The sequence below is a fragment of the Rattus norvegicus genome, chromosome 4 (genome assembly GCF_021556685.1).
Source record: "Rattus norvegicus strain SHRSP/BbbUtx chromosome 4, alternate assembly SHRSP_T2T, whole genome shotgun sequence".
Lineage (NCBI taxonomy): Eukaryota > Metazoa > Chordata > Mammalia > Rodentia > Muridae > Rattus > Rattus norvegicus.
Genome location: NC_141537.1, coordinates 88,776,895 through 88,796,518, shown reverse-complemented (window position 1 = coordinate 88,796,518; position 19,624 = coordinate 88,776,895). Strand labels below are relative to the sequence as shown.

The window sequence follows — 19,624 nt, the reverse complement described above, 5'->3', positions numbered from 1 at the left end:
CAGACTATTCAAGTGTCACTCCCCTACCCGATTGCCTCACTCACTGTCATTTTAATACAGGGTCCAAACAAACCTCAACCTACAATCTGTTTCTGCCTCCTAAGTGTCAGGATTACTAGGGATGCCACCATGCCTGGCTTCTGCATATCAGTTTAAAAGATGATGAAATACAGATTAGTGACATATCACCAGTATCTAGAATTCAAGTCTCCCCTTTTCAAATCAGGAAATCTGACTGGATTTTTCTGCCCATGACTACTAATTGATGGGCTTAATATGATGTCCTTAGTTTTCAGTACTAGGTATTTTTGTATGTCAGAATAACTGTGAAGAAAAGAACACTGACTATGTTAATCAAAGTGCCCATATTTAATAGGAGTACTATCAATAGTCCTTTCAAGGGGAAATTAAGAATACTTCTTAAGAAACAACAATTTCAGGTAGGCAATTGTGAGGAAGATAATGATCATGCAAGCCAGGGCCACATGATTCCTCCACAGTCCCCAAGGTGACAGATCGATGCCCTGATTTATCAAGTAGTCATTACCAGTACATCTGAAATAGAAAATACACAAAATTAATCATCTTCACTTCTAGCATCTGTCAAATATTAACCAATATATTCAGTATTTCTTTGTTACAGAAACCTATTGCTTAGTCAAATAAATTAAGTTTAGTTAATCCTAAAACAATATAACTGTTAAGTAGTTTAACAAATTTGGCATGTTAACATACTCTCACTATGAACAGAGTTTCTTGGTTCCTCCGATTCATTAATTTTAAACCTATAACGCTTCTGTCTACAAAGGGCAGAAATACTTCATCAGCTGCCTTTAAAACAAAGACCTCAGCTGACCATACCAGGCTCAGTCCTTCACTTGTAGTTTTGCTCACCCACAAAGAGGAAACAGACCAGAATGCTTATCAAGAAGGGAGCAAGGGCTTTCAGCCAGTCATGTCTGTCAGCTCTCACACTGCAGACACTGAGCGAGAGGACATTGCTGACAGCCTTAGGCAGTAAGTAGACCAGAGGAGGATGGAGTGGCCCTAGCAGCGAATCTACCCAATGTGGCTGCTCTTCCAGTGCATGGTGGGAATGGGAAGCTCTCAAAACAGCCATTTCTCTCTGCTTTAAGAGCAGGTTTCTTCTTCTTGTCAGTATGAACCTTATGTGAGCATGAAGCCTGTCACATCTCCTCCTTCTCTGTGCCCCTTTTCCTGTCCACTCTCTCCTGACCAGCAGGAAGGACCTAGATCAAACCCTAATGAAGTGGGCATGCAGAGAGGTACAAGGAAAAAACCTTTCTTCAGAAGTTTCTCTTTTCACAACCAAAAATAGAAAAGTCATCCTGTTATCAGCAATTATTTCTACAACTGAAGGTTCAGGAGACCAGCATTCTTTTGTTCATTAATTTCTGTATTAAAAATCAAACCATTAACAATTATCATAAAAATTATTGACATTTTAAAAGAAGGTCATCTAATTTATTAGAATTCTATTTAATTTTTGAAAGAGCGCATCTTTTTAAAGGGAGAGTTTCTATTCTGTACACACACACACACACACACACAAACACACACACACACACATACACAGCCCTGTCTTCCATGATGTTCCTAAAGCCAGTAGGGCAGAACAAGGTCTGGGACTCCATATTCGCACTCATTGTCCTAGTGCTTACAACTGCCTTCCACTCTGGGCTCTGGGTTAGAACCCATTTCAGTTCAGAGACCACAAGCCCCTTCTAAACTAGTAAAGCAGCCCATTTATAACCCACAAGTTCTGAAAAGTAAGAATTTAAACTAACAGCCAATAAAATAGCCAAGGGGCTTTTTAAAATGTCTCAGTCAATATACAGGGAGCATTTTTCACCCTAAATATGGATCTAACTGTGAGAAGTTATACCAGCTGTTCAATATACTCATATGAATTACTATATGAAGAGCCCTTTTACAGACTGGAAAATGAAGGCTCAACAGTTTGACTCATCCTACCTCTAACCCCAGCAACTATTTACAGCACACTAAAGTAAGACCCAAACATACCCTGATGCTGAACGTAAACTTACATTGTATAGCTGTTAACACAGGTGCTGTTCATAGTTACATTGAGTCCTGGGCAAAATTCTTGTCCCAAGAATTCATTATGCTGCAAAGCCTAGAACACACGCAAGATCAGAGCAATGGAATTAGTGTTAAATTCCAAAATGTTATCTCAACTATATGCACAAACTCAATCTTTATTGTTATTTCTAAGCGCATGCATCTGTGTGTGTGCACGTGCTTGCCTGCACACCCTCTCCTGTCCTCTTCTCCCTCCACCCCAGCACTAAAATAGCTTAGGCTATTTTCCCTGGAAATCAAGAAACTAGGGTTGGGAAGTTGCTCCCAACTGGCCAAGAGGAAAGACTAGTGACTATATCAGATCACCCTCATCCTGATTTTATAACCCATGAAATTCATAATTAAAATAATATAATGATATTCAATAAATACAGTTAATTTATAGTAACAACTTTTCCTTGTTTTCATAAATTGTAATTAAGATAATCAGACTCATTACAGTGAATTGAAGTGCAGCTGTTTGCTTTGTATTTGCGTAATCACTAAACCAGTGGAGTTGCTGAGTATTACACTCTATTTCTCTTCAGGTTTGTTTCAATGTAAACTATGTACAACAGTCCCTTATCCTCTGGTTTACCTTCATACTGAACAGGAACAAAATATTTTTCATCAATTAGTCAACCTTTTTCCTTTATGTGATTTCTCCCCACTCTTCATGTCTCACCAATAATGGGGTGACTGTGATAAATCCCAGGTGATTCTTTGATCCTCCAATAACAAAGACTAATAGGAAATTATCATCCACTGTTCCTGGAAGGAGACCTTGGATGGAATAGGTTCATACTTGTGGCTAAGGGAATGACATGGCTAGACTTTATTGTACTGTTCCTAGCTCGGAAACACAGTCACAATGACAAACAAGTATAACTTACTGTGAAGCCATATCGAGGAATGCTAAAGTACTGAAGCCAGGACAGCCAAGGCCCGATGGTTCTGAGATTCACCAAGAGGCCAGAAAAGAGCTGTAAGATGCAAAACCTGCAAGTCAGAACCAGTCCAGTAACGTCATAACTCTAGACGAGACCTCTTTCGAAGCCCCTACAAACAGACAAGTATGACAGGATAAGTCTGTAATAAAACTAGAGAGCTTAAGACAGAGGGTCCGTGAGTTCAAAGCCAGCCTAGGGTACCTGGTATGATTACCACAAACAAACAAATACACACACACAAAACTCCCCCTCAAATAACCTGCACCTGGTAAATATCTCTGTAAAGACCAAGGCAGTGTGAAATCTTCCCAGGTACTGTATCTATTAACAGTCTTGCTTGGCATGTAAGTACTTCTACAGTGGGTATTTATGGCATTAAAGAAGGGATAATACACCTATCATTAATAATATAGATTCAAGTTATTTGAAGATCCTTAATGGTTTAGAATAAGTCTTCAACTTCCTGTTTAACTGCAATGGAAGATCAAGAAACAAAATCATCCCTTGGTCTCCCAAGAATGTAGGTTAGGTCTAGGTCTCTAACACAAATTAAATCATGTAGATGTTCATTCTCTTACTTATAAGATGGCACAGTACTGTAGCATAACCTTCACATAACCTTTATACTGTATTCATTCCTATTTGGTGTGTATGAGGGATTTGGCTGCATGTACGTAAGTGCACAGTGTGCATGCCTAAGAGGGTACCCCTTGGAATTACCCACAGCTATACCCCTCCACGTGGGTGCTGTGGATCAAACCTAGAACCTCAGAAAGAGCAGCCACTGCTGTTACCTGCTAAGCCACCTCTCCAGTCCAGCCTCTACACTTTAAATAAACACATCACAAATGTTCAAAGATTACCCACAGGGCAATTAAAATACCCAATACAACGAGAATTCTAAATAAGCAGTTGGTATACTCTATTATTCATGAACCAATGAGTGAATGGATGAGACAGGGAATCCCTATGTAGTCCTGGCTGATCTAGAATTTCCTATGTAAGCCAGGATGGCCTCAGACTTGCAGTAATCCTCTGGACACTGCCTCCTGAATGTTAGGATTACAGGTATGTGCTGCCGTTATCAGAGCATACTGTTCTTTAAGGAGTAATGACATAGAGGAAAATGATATCACGCATAAGAAAATTTTTTTTCTCAGTTGAATCTTTTGATGTGGACATGGGAGGCAGACTGTACTAATGCCCCTTCTAATAATCCTGGAAACATAGAACTCACTAGAACAATTCAGAACAAGCATGTTGCTGTACATCCAGACAAGATTTGTTACTTCCACAATTTACATTCAACAGTCATAGCTCTAGGAATAAGTTTAGGTTCAGAATGTAGGTTTAAAATAATCTCTAAGGGGCTGGGGATTTAGCTCAGTGGTAGAGCGCTTGCCTAGGAAGCACAAGGCCCTGGGTTCGGTCCCCAGCTCCAAAAAAAAGACCAAAAAAAAATAAATAAATAATCTCTAAATTAGAACTGTTAAGAGCATGTGGAAATTTACAGCAGAAAACATAGCTAATACCACCATGTAAGCTATGGGGCTACAGATGGCTTAGTGGTAGGAGAACTTACTACTCTAGCAGAGGACCTGAGTTGGGTTTTCAGCACATACTAGATGGATCTCAACTATCTGCAAGTATCTGGTGCCCTCCCTGGCCTTTGAGAGCACTGCACGCTTCATAGATTTCACCAGAAGCACATACATTCACATTATTTAAAAAGCAAAATAAATCTTAAGAAAAACATGACTGCCCCCACAAAGTAGAATCACAGTGGATATATCAGGAATGGACTGCTCAAGAGGAAAATAAGCAGAATGAGGTTCTCATGGAATGGGTTCTAACATACTAAGACACCTGGGTTATGCAAGAGAGTGACGTTGTTGTTGACCTGTGTATGCGTGTTTAGAACTGCATTAACCGAGTACTGATTGTATGACATAGCATCTCTGAGCAAAATACAGTTTGATGACTGGCTTCAAAGTGCTATTTATAAATACTTACATAGTAAACAGTCCAAACAAGGATGAAAACATGGGCTGGAGAGATGGCTTAGCGGTTGAGAGCACTGACTGCTTTTCCAGAAGTCCTGAGTTCAATTCCTAGCAACAACATGGTGGCTCACAACTATCTGTATAGAATCTGATACCCTCTTTTTGTGTGTCTGAAGATAGTGACGGTGTACTCACATACATAAAATAAATCTTTAAAAGAGATGAAAACATTCATTTCTTGCTTGAAGATATTTTATTTATTGGATGAGACTATTAAACAGATGGTCATTTTCTACATACACTGGTAGTTTCAACATTCAAAAAATTAAAGAACTAAACCATAGCAAGTCCTCAGCTAATGGCACCTCACTGAAGGATGGCCTTCTCTAGTAAGTAGGACAAGTGCACTGATGTGCTAGTTATTCCTATTTATTGATGTAGGAGGGAAAGAAATATGGGAACTGGTCCATTCCATTTATCACTTGAGTGCAAAATTGAACAAGATCAGGAATAAGGAAACATTAAACAAACAACGTGAAGTAAGTAAGTAAGTATGCACTGATGGAAAATACTGTCGTTAGGAACCTAGAAAGAAGGTAGGTGAACTTTGAAAGTTTCTACCCTTTTCTTTTAAAGACATGGTCTCAGGTAGCCCAGGCTGCCCTCAAACTTATTATGGAGCTAAAGATGACTTCACATTACTGATCTCTCTGTCTCCAAGATCTCCCTTGGGCTGAGAACATATACTACCTGGCTTTTTTTTTTAAATGTGTAGCTATCTATCTATTTATTTACTTACTTACTATTTTTAAAACACTGTTCAAAGTATAAGAAAGACCCAAGACAGACTCCTTGGTATATACTGTTACACTTCTCCTAAGCTTCACTTTCCCTTTTGTGGGAATTCAAACCATTCCTGGTTAGTAAAAAGGAGACAGTGTGAAAGATATGCTGCAGTTTTTATAAAGAAGTCAATGACAATTCTTATTTTCAAATTTCGACTTCTCAAGGTTGTCTAATATCATCAGCACAAAGTCTATATTGCATCTCTGTGACTTTTCTTTGCAGGATAGCAGAGTTTCCTGAATAATAAGGAATATACACTAGATGCAGTGGTTTCAATGGCAGCCAACTTGAGACAGGGTCTCACTGTGTAGCTCAGGCCGGGACTGAATGTACACCCACACTCCTGAGCGCCAAGATCACAGACACACACCACATGCCGGGATAAAAACCAGTATCTTAAAAACTCCTGAGTAAGGACATGTCAGCAGAGTCATAACAACTTCGGTAGCAATTCAGGGACTTGATAAGGCTGACGGGAAAAGCCACTGCCTTCCCTAATATTCACTTTATTTCAGCATATGGCTTTCTGAAAGTTTCAGAGTCCTGGTGTAAAAGGGTCCTTGAAGCATGTGTCAAAGCAACAGATGAAATAAACATACACAGAGAAAGCGAAGCCAAAGCAGCTCCTCGGAGGAGCACTGTCTGTACTCACCATCATAAACACAAAAGAGATCGTCATGAGAAGTGTTGCTACAGACACTACGCTTTGGCCTGCGGCTATGGCCAGGGCCATGGAACTGGCCGTATAAGCCACCATTATAAGGGTAAACATCATGATGAAAAAAGCCTCCACCGTCCTCTTCAGTCCTTGGGAAGAAAAGGGGTCGTCAGTGCAGCTGCCATGTATTGGGTTTATTTGCTGAGCAAATAACACTGGAGACATTATCATCATGCAACTCCTCTGGGTCACGAATTCATTGTTCTATCCTGTGTAACTGCATCAGCTACCAGAGTTTTCCTTATTTTAAGAGCACTATTTTAGAGAGTATGTGGATTTCTTTACATGTAACCAAGATTAATTCTGAATCCATAGGTGAGCAGCCACAGGAAACACAACCGGCTTCCATGACTACTGTCTTCTTGCAACCACATTGCTGTAACTACATTAATGAAGAAACCTGAATCGTAATTACATGACCTCGGGGTGGCTTAATATGTAGAGGGGTGGGTTCTTCTATCACTTATGTCTCCCCAGACATAAAAAACGGAACTAAATTCTCAAACTACTTTATAAACTATGAGATTGCACACACACACACACACACACACACACACACACACACACGAATGAGAATATGTGTGTGTGCATCATATAATCTGCAAGAAATGAATATATACTGAGAGATGTGGAGATGTACAGGTAAATGAATATTTTTTGTTGGTTGAGTTTCCTGCAGTGGAAGCAGGGTGTAGTCATGGGAACAGCTGTGTTTCCTGTGGTTATCCATCTATGGACTCAGAAATATATATATATATATATATATATATATATAAATATATATAAATATATATATATTGTGTGTGTGTATGTGATACAATTTATTAGTTTTAAAACAGTGGCAGGAAAACAGGTCAGGAATCTAAGGGTCTAGATCCCATCTTTTATTTTTTATGATAAACCACATATATAAAATGGAGGTTTTAAGTTCTATCAGTGGTTTTCATGATAGTGCTTTGTAAAAACAGAATGGTATATATACATGTGCATATACATCAGTAAAAAATATGGAACTTTTGATGTCACAATCCTAAGGTTGAAGACTGTGCATAATGTATAATTAAATCTGTGATTTTTTTAGATAAAAAACCTCCAAACTCAACATGATTTTCTTATTAGTGAATATACATTGGGATATGTGTCTTAGATGTCTCTATATAGACACATAGAGAAAAGTAAATAAAAATATACAGAGAAATTAGCTTCACTGTACAACCATGACTGCAGGCACTTTTCACTTGGTCTGTTACTTACCTAACATGAAGTATAATATACAAGTGTATATAACACTTGGCAAGAACCTCATAGGTAGTAAGTCAGACACAAGCTTTCCAAAGAAGTAAGAAGATACTCTGTAATATCCACTGATGTACTCATGTCTATAAAAACACAGAACACAGACCCACATTAGTCTAGAGGCACAGAACAGAAGATGGGCTGCCTGCTGTACCACTAGATTTCTAGTAAGGAAACATCCCACGGGTGTCAACTCCTGTACTCTCAGCTCCAGGAGGCTCTCAGACTGTGGCCCTCTCTCATCACAGCACGTCCTCTGGCTGTTATACAATCCTGTATCTGAAGACTCTACTCTGGGAAAACATAGTCTGTGCATACTTGTTCTGCTCAGAGACTGCTTCTCTGATGCTGGGTTCTTCTGGAGAACTGTACCTCAGAAGTTCATTTCCAGTTACAGAGGCTTTTCTGCTACTCATTACAAAGAAGATGAAGCTGTTATTCTCCAAGGTCCTCAGTGTAGCTTCAGCTCATGACTCTTCTAGCTTCCACTACTCTAATTTTTTTTTAAAGCCGAACTTCTTCCTTCAAAAGTCATACCATATGACCTTAGTAACATTGACAGATACCAAATCTAATCTCTCCTCTTCCTGACCTCTTTCTCTAATGATTCTAAACTCTTCTACCAATGTCTTTCTTCCTTTGCTCTCTATTGGTTCCTTTTATTGGCAAATATAAAGGTGAGAAAAATCTCTCCAACCTTTGAGAAACACAGGAAAAAGAAAATATCATCCTGAGTGAGGTAACCCAGTCACAAAAGAACACACATGGTATGCACTCACTGATAAGTGGATATTAACTCAAAAGCTCAGAATATCCAAGATACAATTCACAGACCATATGAAGCTCAAGAAGAAAGAAGACCAAAATGTGGATGCTTCGGCCCTTCTTAGAAGGGGGAGCAAAATACTCTCGGGAGGAAATACAGGGACAAAGTGTGGAGCAGAGACTGAAGGAAAGGCCATCCAGAGACTGCCCCACCTGGGAACCATCCCACATACAGCCACCAAACCCAGACACTATTGCTGATGCCAAGAAGTGCTTGCTGACAGGAGCCTGATGGATGTCTCCTGAGAGGCTCTGCCAGAGCCTTACTGATACAGATTAAGATGCTTGGCGCTAACCATCGGACTGAGCACAGGGGCCCCAGGGGAGGAGTTAGAGAAATGACTGAAGGAGCTGAAGGGGTTGCAACCCCATAGGAAGAATAATAATATCAACCAGACTCCCCCAGAGTTCTCAGGGACTAAACCACCAACCAAAGAGTACACAAGGGGGGACTCATGGCTCCAGCCACATATGTAGCAGAGGATGGCATTGTCTGGCATCAACAGGAGAGATCCTTGGTCCTGTGAGGGGTCATTTCCCCAGTGTAGGGGAATGCCAGGGTGTTGAGGCGGGAGTGGGTGGGGGGTGCATCCTCATTGAAGCAGGGTGAAGAGGGATGGGAGATGAAAATGTAAATACATAAACTATCCAATAAAAAAAAAAAAAGAAAAACCATCCAGGTCCCTGCTGCAAAGCTGGCTCTTTCCAGGTCGCTGTCCACCACGGCTTGTAGTTGCTCTCTGACCTACTGACCCACTTCTAGCTGCTGGCCCACCTAATACTTCTGAAGCCCTTTAATAATGTGTGACTAGCTGGGAGAAGATACTTTGAGCCCTGCTGTTGTGCTTCCTCTCACAGCACTGAGGTTTCCGAACCACAACCCAAACTTGAAACTCCTCTCTCTAGATAGCAGGTACCATACTTTCTTACTTTTCCACCTTTTCTGGGACTGCCTTTTCTAAATGCTGTAATCCTATGCATTTTTAAAACTCCAACATATCGTGTAACAGAAATATATACACATGCAATTAAACGAATAAATAAAAGAAACCGATAACACTAGTCTGGTATTCTGACCCAACTGTGGATATGACCAGTCTGGCATACTCACATAAAGAGTTTCTTCTCCACTACGAAGAGCTCCACAGCTGACACACTGGTAAAACACTGGTTGGTAGTCAGGAAAAAGAAAACCCCAGCTCTGCCAGGACAAAAGGGAAAACAGAAGCACCAGTCAACTCTGGGTACGTAAGCCAGTACTCTATTTTTTTTTTTAAATAAAACTGTTCTAGTTAACACAGAGAGGAGGTCTAGGGGCTTAGGAGGTACAGGTGGCAACCTAAGTACAATCCTCAGTACCACCATGAGAGCTGACCCTGCAAATGCACCATGACGCATACACATACATGCACATGTGGACATACTTATAGAGAAGACAGAATGACTGCACGCACACACACGCACACACACACACACACACCAGGCACCAGGCCCCTCTCCTGTGTCAGTGGCCCTGTCTGTGGTGGTGACTATGTGACTCCACTGACTGCGTGTTACATCACACCATGAAGTTCTTGGCCTTATATTATTGTGAACTGAACAGTGTTGTTCCCATAACGTTCCTGTTGAGGAAATGACCGCCTATAATATGATGGCACAGGAAACATATTTTAGGGCACACCCAACTGTGCGCTGGCAGGCAGCAGAAGGTGGCTATCAGTCCAGCCTGTACTAGCTAATTTTAACTGCCAAGCTGACATGAGTTAGAACCACCAGGGAAGAGTGTGAATGAGGAGTTATCCAGATCAGCTGCCTTCTAGGCATGTTTGCGGGCAGACTATCTTGCCTGGGAAAACTCACCCTGAATGTGGGCGGCGCCACGTTTCATGGGCTAAGCCCTGGGTTGTGTAGGAAAAGAGAAAGCCTCCTGAGCGGAACCCGCATGCATCCGTGTGCTAGTTCTCCTTCTGCCAGACGAGGTCAGCAGGCGGAGATCTCTGTGCTTACCCTCTCTGCTTTTGACAGGAGATATGATGCTTTAAAAGTTCTGGCATTGACTTCCCAAAATAATGTGGACGTTAATCCAGAAGCCAAACAATCTTTCTTCTTCAAGTTGTGGTCAGGGTATTTTACAACAGCAATAAAAAAAAAAGACTAGAGTGTAGCCCAACATAAAGTTGTGAAATTACTTAAAAAGTAGGAACTGAACTCTGGGCCCTAAAAGAGCAACAAGTGCCCTTAACCTCTGAACCACTGCTCCAGCCCTCAACAATGTACAAGGTCTTCAGCTTCTAGTTTCTGTGTATATGCTGTGCTGGCTTAAGAAATGACTCCCACAATAACCATCAATTGCTAGCAATTTTGGAAACAGTCTTGCTACCTCAATCTTCTATATAAATAAAAACATAATAATACATCTCTGAGAATAGCTCTCTAGAATAATGTTAACTGACTCTATACAGAAAGAAAACGTATTTGACCGGAATGACAGTCATTTATGTTAATTCTCTCGAAAGGAATCAGACTTTTCCAGATGTGAAATAAGTTCAGCAGTCCTTAATGGTAAAATGGGAATAATACCATCCACTGTAGCCTCCAGATGGTGACCTGAGGCTACAGATGCCAAACACTGAGCTAAATCTCAGGAGCAAACTGTGATGCTCAACACAGAAATCATGCCATGCATTGTGATCTCGAGGTCAGTACTACTCTAGGCACAGATGCGCACAGCATTACAGAGCAAAATATCTCATTGTAAAGCTGGCTTCAGTAGCATGGACTTCTAGTCTCTAAAAGAAGATCAATGAACTCCAGATGAGAAGTTCAAGCCAGCCTGGGAATCATGGTAAGCCACCACCCACCCCCATTTAAAAAAAAAATCATTATGAAAACAATATCTTTTGAGGATGTGTTGGACAGATTATCTCAGTGGTTAAGAGCACTCACTGCACTTGCAGAGGACCTGGGTTCAATTCCCAGCAACCACATGGCAGGTCGCAACATCAGTTTTGAGCAATGTGATACCCTTTTCTAGAATCTTCGGCACCAAGTACATAGCATGTGTATAGATGTACATATAGTCAAAATACTCAAACACAGCCAAATCTTAAAAACAAATCCAAGAATATAATTATGACCAAATCTACACATGATCATATTAAAGAGTTAACATAAACTGAGGCCCAACACGTACTCAACTTCCAAGTCAAATAAATCATAACATACACATATTTTGTCTCACAAGCAACAGAAGAAAAACAAACAATATCAAAATCAAAACCATGCATGCATCAACAGATACTACCAACAGAGAGAATTTCTACAGAATGAGAGAAAATACTCATAAAACTCTTATCTGGTACAGACAAATAGCCCAGAAAAATGAAGGACTCTTAAATCCCAACAACAAATTTTTAAAAAACAGACAAAGGACTAAAATGTGTATTTCTCAAAGATTAAATTATTTTTATTATTAAGAATAAATAACAAATAATCATGATACAGAAAAATTGAGACACCTGTATGTAACAGTCAAGAATGTAAAATGTTAAAGCTGTTATAGAAGATAAAATTACATTTCGTCAGAAAATTATCACAATTTAGCAATTTTCTGGTAAGGTTCCATGAGAATTGAAAGCGGGATGCAAAATGTACTTGTAGAATCATATTATTCACAACTAAAGGGTGGAAGCAACACACAGTTTCAGGAACAAGTAATTAGATAAACTAGACAGACAGACAGACAGACAGACAGACAGATAACACACAAACACACTGTGAACTAAATCAGCCTTACAAGGCAAGTGTTACTGAGTAAGCTGCAAAATGGATTAAAACGTTGCACTAAGGAAAATAAGTCAGTCATCAAAAGACAAATACTTATGACATCACATATAGCAAGTCTCCAGAGTAGTGAAATTTGGGGACACAAAGTAGGATGGTGCTTCCCAGAGGGTGAGATGAGGTAGGCACTGAGAATTACTTAATGGATATAGTGGATGCATTGAGGAAAATACTCATCTGAAGTTGGATGTTGTCAATAGACACAGTAGTATGAGTGTTATTAATGCCACTGAAGTATACACTTAAAAATGGTTAAAAGGATAAATTTATTTTATATGGTTATATCAAGACATACATATTTGTGTGCTTGTGTGTATAAAAAAGCCAACTCTGCCAGTTTTCAATCCACAAACTATGATGGTTTGTATATGCTTAGCCCAGGGAGTGGCACTATTAGGAGGTTTAGCCTTGGAGTGTCACTGTGGGCATGGGTTTTAATATCCTCCTGGTAGCTGCCTGGAAGCAAGGCTTTTCCTGCTTGCCTCCCAAACAATATGTAGAACTCTCAGTTCCTTGTACACCATGCCTGCCTGGACACTACCATGCTCCAGCCTTGATGATAATGTTCTGAACCGCTGAACCTGTAAGCCTGCCCCAGTTAAATGTCGTCCTACGTAAGACTTGCCCTGGTCATGGCATCTGTTCACAGCAATAAAACCCTAACTCAGACAGAAGTTGGTACCAGAAACTAGGGTATTGCTGTGATAGGCCTGACCATGCTTTTGTTTAGAAGAATATAGATTTGGGACTGCGGATTCAGAAAGCCATTGAATGTTTTAAGTGGGGTTCAATGAGCCATCTCAGTAGGAATATGGAAGACTTTATTGCTGAGGGTGATTTGAACTGTGCAGCCAAGGTCCAAGAGGTTTTAGTGGAAAAGAACTTCAGAATGTAGCCTAGAGACTGTTTTTGTGTTATTTTGGTAAAGAATGTAGCTGTTTTTGCCCTTTCTGAAGATTCTGTCTGAGGATAAGGTAAAATGACTCAGATTAATAATTATTTTGCATTGACAAAGGAAGTCTCAGAAATGCCCAGGATAGACTTTGTTCTCTGGTTAAGTCTCATGGAGAACATTTTGAACAAGCGTAGCAAGCTTAGAAAGGAAAACTACATGGTTGGAGTATTAAAGAGGCACAAGGAAGCAGAATGGAGCTGAGTCCTATTTTCTGGGAGATAAACAAATTATGTGGGAATGTGAGTCAAGATTCCACCCAGCTAAGTTTAGGTCCAAGCATGGTGGTACAGACCTTTAATCCCAGGAGACAAAGCCAAGCAGATCTCTGAGTTCAAGGTCCATCTACAGAGGATGTTCTAGGATAGTTAAGAGAGTTAGAAAACAGAAAGCTAGGGGCCATGTTCCAGCCCCAGCAAGCAGCAGAATTCAGTGGCTTCAGCCATGTGGCTCTGGCTTTATCATCAAGAATAGAAGGAACTACTGGAACAATTGATGATGGTTAGCTGGAGCGAAGAAATTAGCACTGATTGAGACAAGACCAGCATCACTTAGGTGAAATTGTCTGGGGAGTGTTTTCTGAGAGCACACACACACAAAAAAAAAACTGTGTTTTAGAGATAGTCAAGATTGTACCTTGTGCTGCAGCTGGACTTGGTAATAGGTAAGAGTCACCCAGGTGGTATTGGTTTTTGAGCATCAAGGGGTCATGGAGACCAGTTGAAGCCTGGCACTGTGAGTGGCTAGGGAAGGCCATTGGTGAAGGTGCAGCCTCAATTGCAGTTGATGGCCGAGGACTGAAGAGGTCATGCAAAGAGCTTGAGGCTTGACACCATGAAGGGAGGCTATTGGTGAAGACTAATTGTAATGGTACACCTCAGCATATTGTAGATGCCAGTACCAAGGTATGACCATCAAGAACAGCAGCAGTAGTGGAGTGGAGTCAACAGAGCCTAGAGAGTCCTACAGAGGGCAGAGCTAGACATGTGAACTAAGCCCTTTGGAGGAGCCCAGAAGATCATACATAGATACTAGAAGATGTGAAGTTGAGGTTGCCTTAAAGACAGACCCCCAAGATATTAAAGATGCCAGAGCCACAGAACACCTGCTGAGGAAGACTGATAACGGAGTGGAACCAGACCAGGAAAAGAAAATTGTTGCAGTCAACAAAGATGCAAAAGGACTTGGAGATCTGAAGACTGCTTTGCCATCAGCCATGGAGATGCAGAGTTTCCCATCTGGTCACCTGTCTTGCTTTGGGGATTACAGTTAAGTGACTGGATGAAGCTCTGATGAAACTTTGAACTCTGGACTTTAACATTGTTGAGGCTGCTATAGACTACGGGGACTTTGGACGTTGGACTAAATGTACTTCTTTTACTACACTATGGCTAGGGATGGCCCCCATAGACTCATGTGTTTGAACAAGCCTATGAGGGCCAGGGAATGGAATGTGATGGTTTATATATGCTTCGCCCAGGGCGTGGAACTATTAGGAGGTGTGGCCTTATTGGAGTAGCTGTGTCAATGTGGGCCTGAGATTTAATATTATTCTCCTAGCTGCCTGCCATGGTGTCCATTCACAACAGTAAAACCCTACTTAAGACATCAACTCATTCCTACCCACAAAGAAACAGTGACATTTACCCAGAACATTTATTATATTTAAATCTATAATCAATATTCATAAGCTTAAAGAAAGTAACAATATTTTATCAAAACTAAGATCTAAATTTGGTTGTTTTTTCCCTCTGGAATAGACTTCTGTACTTCTTTTCCAAAACATATTTTCTATTCTTCTGTTGAGAATTAATACATGCTAATTTTTATCCTTCAGAATGGGCAGTAAAATCCAAATTTACTTACCTATTTTGCATTCCAGTGGGATCATTTTTCAGACCAAAGTAAAGGGCACCAATAATCAGTCCCAGTATGACTGTAACAATTAACTTTCAAAAAGAAATGAAAATAAAAGAATTTCCATTAGAGGTTAAAATGCTTGCACATTATTTATTATTTTAAGATACATGTACAAAATCCAATCTCATAAACACTTTGGACACTTGGTTACAATAGGCTCCTGATAAAATATGTTACAGTATATGTTACTAGACTGCTTTCTAGATTAAGCTGAAAATCAAAGCATGTGCAGTCAGGGTGCTGACAAGTCAGCCAAGTAGGCCCTAAGATCTACCAATCATGGGCAGTGAAGTCCTGGGTGTGACACTGGATCCCTGTATGGTGGTGGTACATAGGGCAACCTCAAGAGGTTGTTTTGAGAACAAACCAAAGTCCAAGAGTCTAAAAGTTTTGAACTGAAATGAACTAAGCTTTCCTGCTAATGAACAAAAAGTTTCACACAAGAGGTTCAAATGAAAACACATCTTTTCTGTTAATGTTAAAGATTAAAAAAAACTAAAGCACCCTGCCAGAAATTCTGACAATGGAATTTTGGATGCTAAGGAAGTAAGGAAGTAAGATCTCCACCTATGTGAGTTCTGGAGAGTCCATGGCTGCATGGGAATGTAAAGTGTCCTGTCACAATAAACAAACAAAAAATCCATCCATCCATCCATCCATCCATCCATCCATCCATCCATCCATCCATCTTGTTTCTCTGGGGTTATCCAAGCTTCCATTACCTGTTTCCTCTTTCTCTGCTTCTCCATCAACACCATCAAGTCATGCATCTATGGTCACCACAACACACCTGAGTTGCTAATTCTCTACATCCTCACATACATACCCAGTCTGTGCAGACTGCTCCCAAGGAGACTGCATCGGGATCACTTTAGAGAAAAATTCTTTTAAGGATGATTAAGCATCAAGACATGTACTTTGGGATAGTGAGTTCTCTGAAAATTATAGTTTGGATGATATATATACACTTATATATGTGCAAACTATGTATAGACAGAGCTTTCAGAATTTACTCTGTAAGCCTGACCTGCTTATAAAAGTGGTAATAATGATATTATTTATTTAGAGGATTCTATTGATTAATATTTTATTCACAGGTAATTTTAAAATGTAAGAAATATTCATCTAAAGAAAATGAAATATTCATTTACATAGTTTGGATTTTCAAAGCTCAAAAAGAATCTTAAAACTTTAACAGTAATCACAATATAAAGTGCAGCTTGAACAGAACTAAAACTGGGTATAAACATACATTTTAAATGTTCTATGTAGCTGCATCAATACAAACATATTTGTGTGTATGAAAAAATCCAAGTCTTCTGGTTCAAAACATGAAGTGCGTGCACACGCGTGTTGGTGTGTGTGTATGCATGTACACATGTGTTTGTGTGAATGTGTGCACATACACACTAGTGTACATAAAAGCAGACACTCAAGGAGGACAGAAGTGTCAGCTCCTAGTAGAGTTTGAGTTACACGTGACTGATGTCTCTGACGAGGGTGATGGGATGAACTTTAGTCCTCTAAAAGAGAAGTATATGCTCTTTAACTCCTAAGGTATCTCTCGTATGACAAAGTAATTTCTGAAAGCCATATCTGGCAAGAAGCAAGGTAAATTAGAAAAAGAGAATCATGAACTGTGAAAACTGGTTTGGAAATACCATATTTGGGAAAGAATTACAAATCTCTTTGCTATTAAGGTATAAATTTAGGATAGGGACACCCATTCTCTTGGCAGATTTTTACAACTTTCCTACCTAACCCTAAGCAGGCCAAGGTTATAAAATAAATTCTGAAATCTCTATCAATACAGTTTGCACATGTATAAGAAAGTGTAGTCTTCCAAAGTATAATTTTAGGATACTTACTATTTCAAACTACACACTTTTTTTTTGGCATTCAAACTTTCTATACTCACACTGCAAGTATCCCCCTTAGCATGCTTGCTAAAGGCTTCCATATTCTAAAACCAACCCTAGTCATCTCTAAAACTTATTCTCAAAATGATTATCTCCTATGATTCTGTCAGTCTTTCACTATGTGTAACTGTTATGATGGCTAGTCTGGGTTGTCCACTTGGCATAGCTGGGAAAATAGAACCTCCATTGAGAAACCACCTCCATCACAGTGGTTTATACACAGTGGCTTACACACACATCTGAGGGGCATTTTCGTTACTGTTAAATTATGGAGGAGTGATCACCCACTGTGGGCAATGCCAATCCTGGGCAGGTAAGCCTGAGCTACAGAAGAAAGCCAGGGGAGACAAGTCATAAGCAGCGGTCCTCCATGGTCTCTGCTTCAGTCCCTCCATAACTGACTATAACCTGTACTTTTTCCCCCAGAGTTGCATTTCACCTGTGTATTACCACAGCAAATAGAAATCAAACTTGAAACAACTATGCTAAGTCTTGTACAGTGGAACAAAGGAGACTTCCTATGAGTTTTTGGTATTTCTGACTTTTGTAGTTTTGAATCAAAGGGTTACAAAAAACTCTTCACAAATGTTATTGTCTCTTTAGTCAAATGTACTGATCCATCTTTTTCAAAGTATGTTCTGGGTGACTGTGGTTAAAAAATGCGAGTTTGATGTTCATCGCAGCCTTATTTATAATAGCCAGAAACTGGAAAGAACCCAGATGCCCTTCAACAGAGGAATGGATACAGAAAATGTGGTACATCTACACAATGGAATATTACTCAGCTATCAAAAACAACGAGTTTATGAAATTCGTAGGCAAATGGTTGGAACTGGAAAATATCATCCTGAGTGAGCTAACCCACTCACAGAAAGACATACATGGTATGCACTCATTGATAAGTGGCTATTAGCCCAAATGCTTGAATTACCCTAGATGCCTAGAACAAAGGAAACTCAAGACGGATGATCAAAATGTGAATGCTTCACTCCTTCTTTAAATGAGGAAAAAGAATACCCTTGGCAGGGAAGGGAGAGGCAAAGATTAAAACAGAGACTGAAGGAACACCCATTCAGAGCCTGCCCCACATGTGGCCCATACATATACAGCCACCCAATTAGACAAGATGGATGAAGCAAAGAAGTGCAGACCGACAGGAGCCGGATGTAGATCGCTCCTGAGAGACACAGCCAGAATACAGCAAATACAGAGGCGAATGCCAGCAGCAAACCACTGAACTGAGAATAGGTCCCCCGTTGAAGGAATCAGAGAAAGAACTGGAAGAGCTTGAAGGTGCTCGAGACCCCAAAAGTACAACAATGTCAAGCAACCAGAGCTTCCAGGGACTAAGCCACTACCTAAAGACTATACATGGACTGACCCTGGACTCTGTCCCCATAGGTAGCAATGAATATCCTAGTAAGAGCACCAGTGGAAGGGGAAGCCCTGGGTCCTGCTAAGACTGAACCCCCAGTGAACTAGACTATGCGGGGAGGGTGGCAATGGGGGGAGGTTTGGGAGGGGAACACCCATAAGGAAGGGGAGGGGGGAGGGTGATGTTTGTCCGGAAACCGGGAAAGGGAATAACACTTGAAATGTATATAAGAAATACTCAAGTTAATAAAAAAAAATGCGAGTTTGAGCTAGGCATGGTGGTGTAGGTCTCCAATCCCAGCATTTGGGAGTCAGAGGCAGGTGGATCTCTGTGAGGTTGAAGCCAGCCTGGTCTACAAAGGAAGTTCCAGGATAGCCAGGGCTACACAGAGAAACCCTGTCTTGAAAAGCCAAAAACCAAAACAAACGAAAAGCAAAATAAACAAAGAGTTCATAGCCAGCTCTTAATGAGTCTACAAGAGACAAATATAGCTTACAAATGGATTAGACCAGAAAAGGCATTAGCATATTAGACTAAATTTTTTATACAGATAACACATTCATTCCAAGATCTTGAAAATATAACCACATCTGGTTATATGCCAAGTCTAAATTGTGTAAATAACTAACTGGTTCAAACCAAAGCTCAACTATTTCAAGCAAAAGAAAAGATTTATTATCATAACACTGTAAAATACTGTATCAACTTAATACCCAAAAAATAAAAAATACACATTGTAAAAAAACCTATGCATAGGTCAGTAAGCTGTGGTACAAATGACAAACAGGGCCAGCTGTACACTTCTACTTTTGTAACCTCATGAGCTAAGAATGAATTTCATCAAATTTTACTACTTGGGGAGAGAACCACAAAA

At 40.1% G+C, this 19,624-nt stretch overlaps 1 protein-coding gene across 9 annotated transcripts in view; it reads right to left on the bottom strand.

Moving 5' to 3' along the window:
* Positions 1–287: 287 nt before the first annotated feature.
* The window catches only part of Abcg2 (ATP binding cassette subfamily G member 2), a 120,261-nt gene continuing 100,924 nt past the window's right edge, over positions 288–19,624 (bottom strand). For 8 of the 9 annotated variants that reach the window (XM_087657403.1, XM_087657404.1, XM_087657398.1 and 5 more), the window contains 7 exons: positions 15,403–15,485; positions 9,853–9,942; positions 7,875–7,999; positions 6,555–6,709; positions 2,997–3,086; positions 2,070–2,158; positions 347–555 (listed from right to left, as the gene is read on the bottom strand). In XM_087657403.1, coding sequence (XP_087513529.1) covers positions 408–555; positions 2,070–2,158; positions 2,997–3,086; positions 6,555–6,709; positions 7,875–7,999; positions 9,853–9,942; positions 15,403–15,485 — 780 coding nt within the window. In that variant the 3' untranslated portion in view covers positions 347–407. 9 annotated transcript variants of the gene reach the window in all.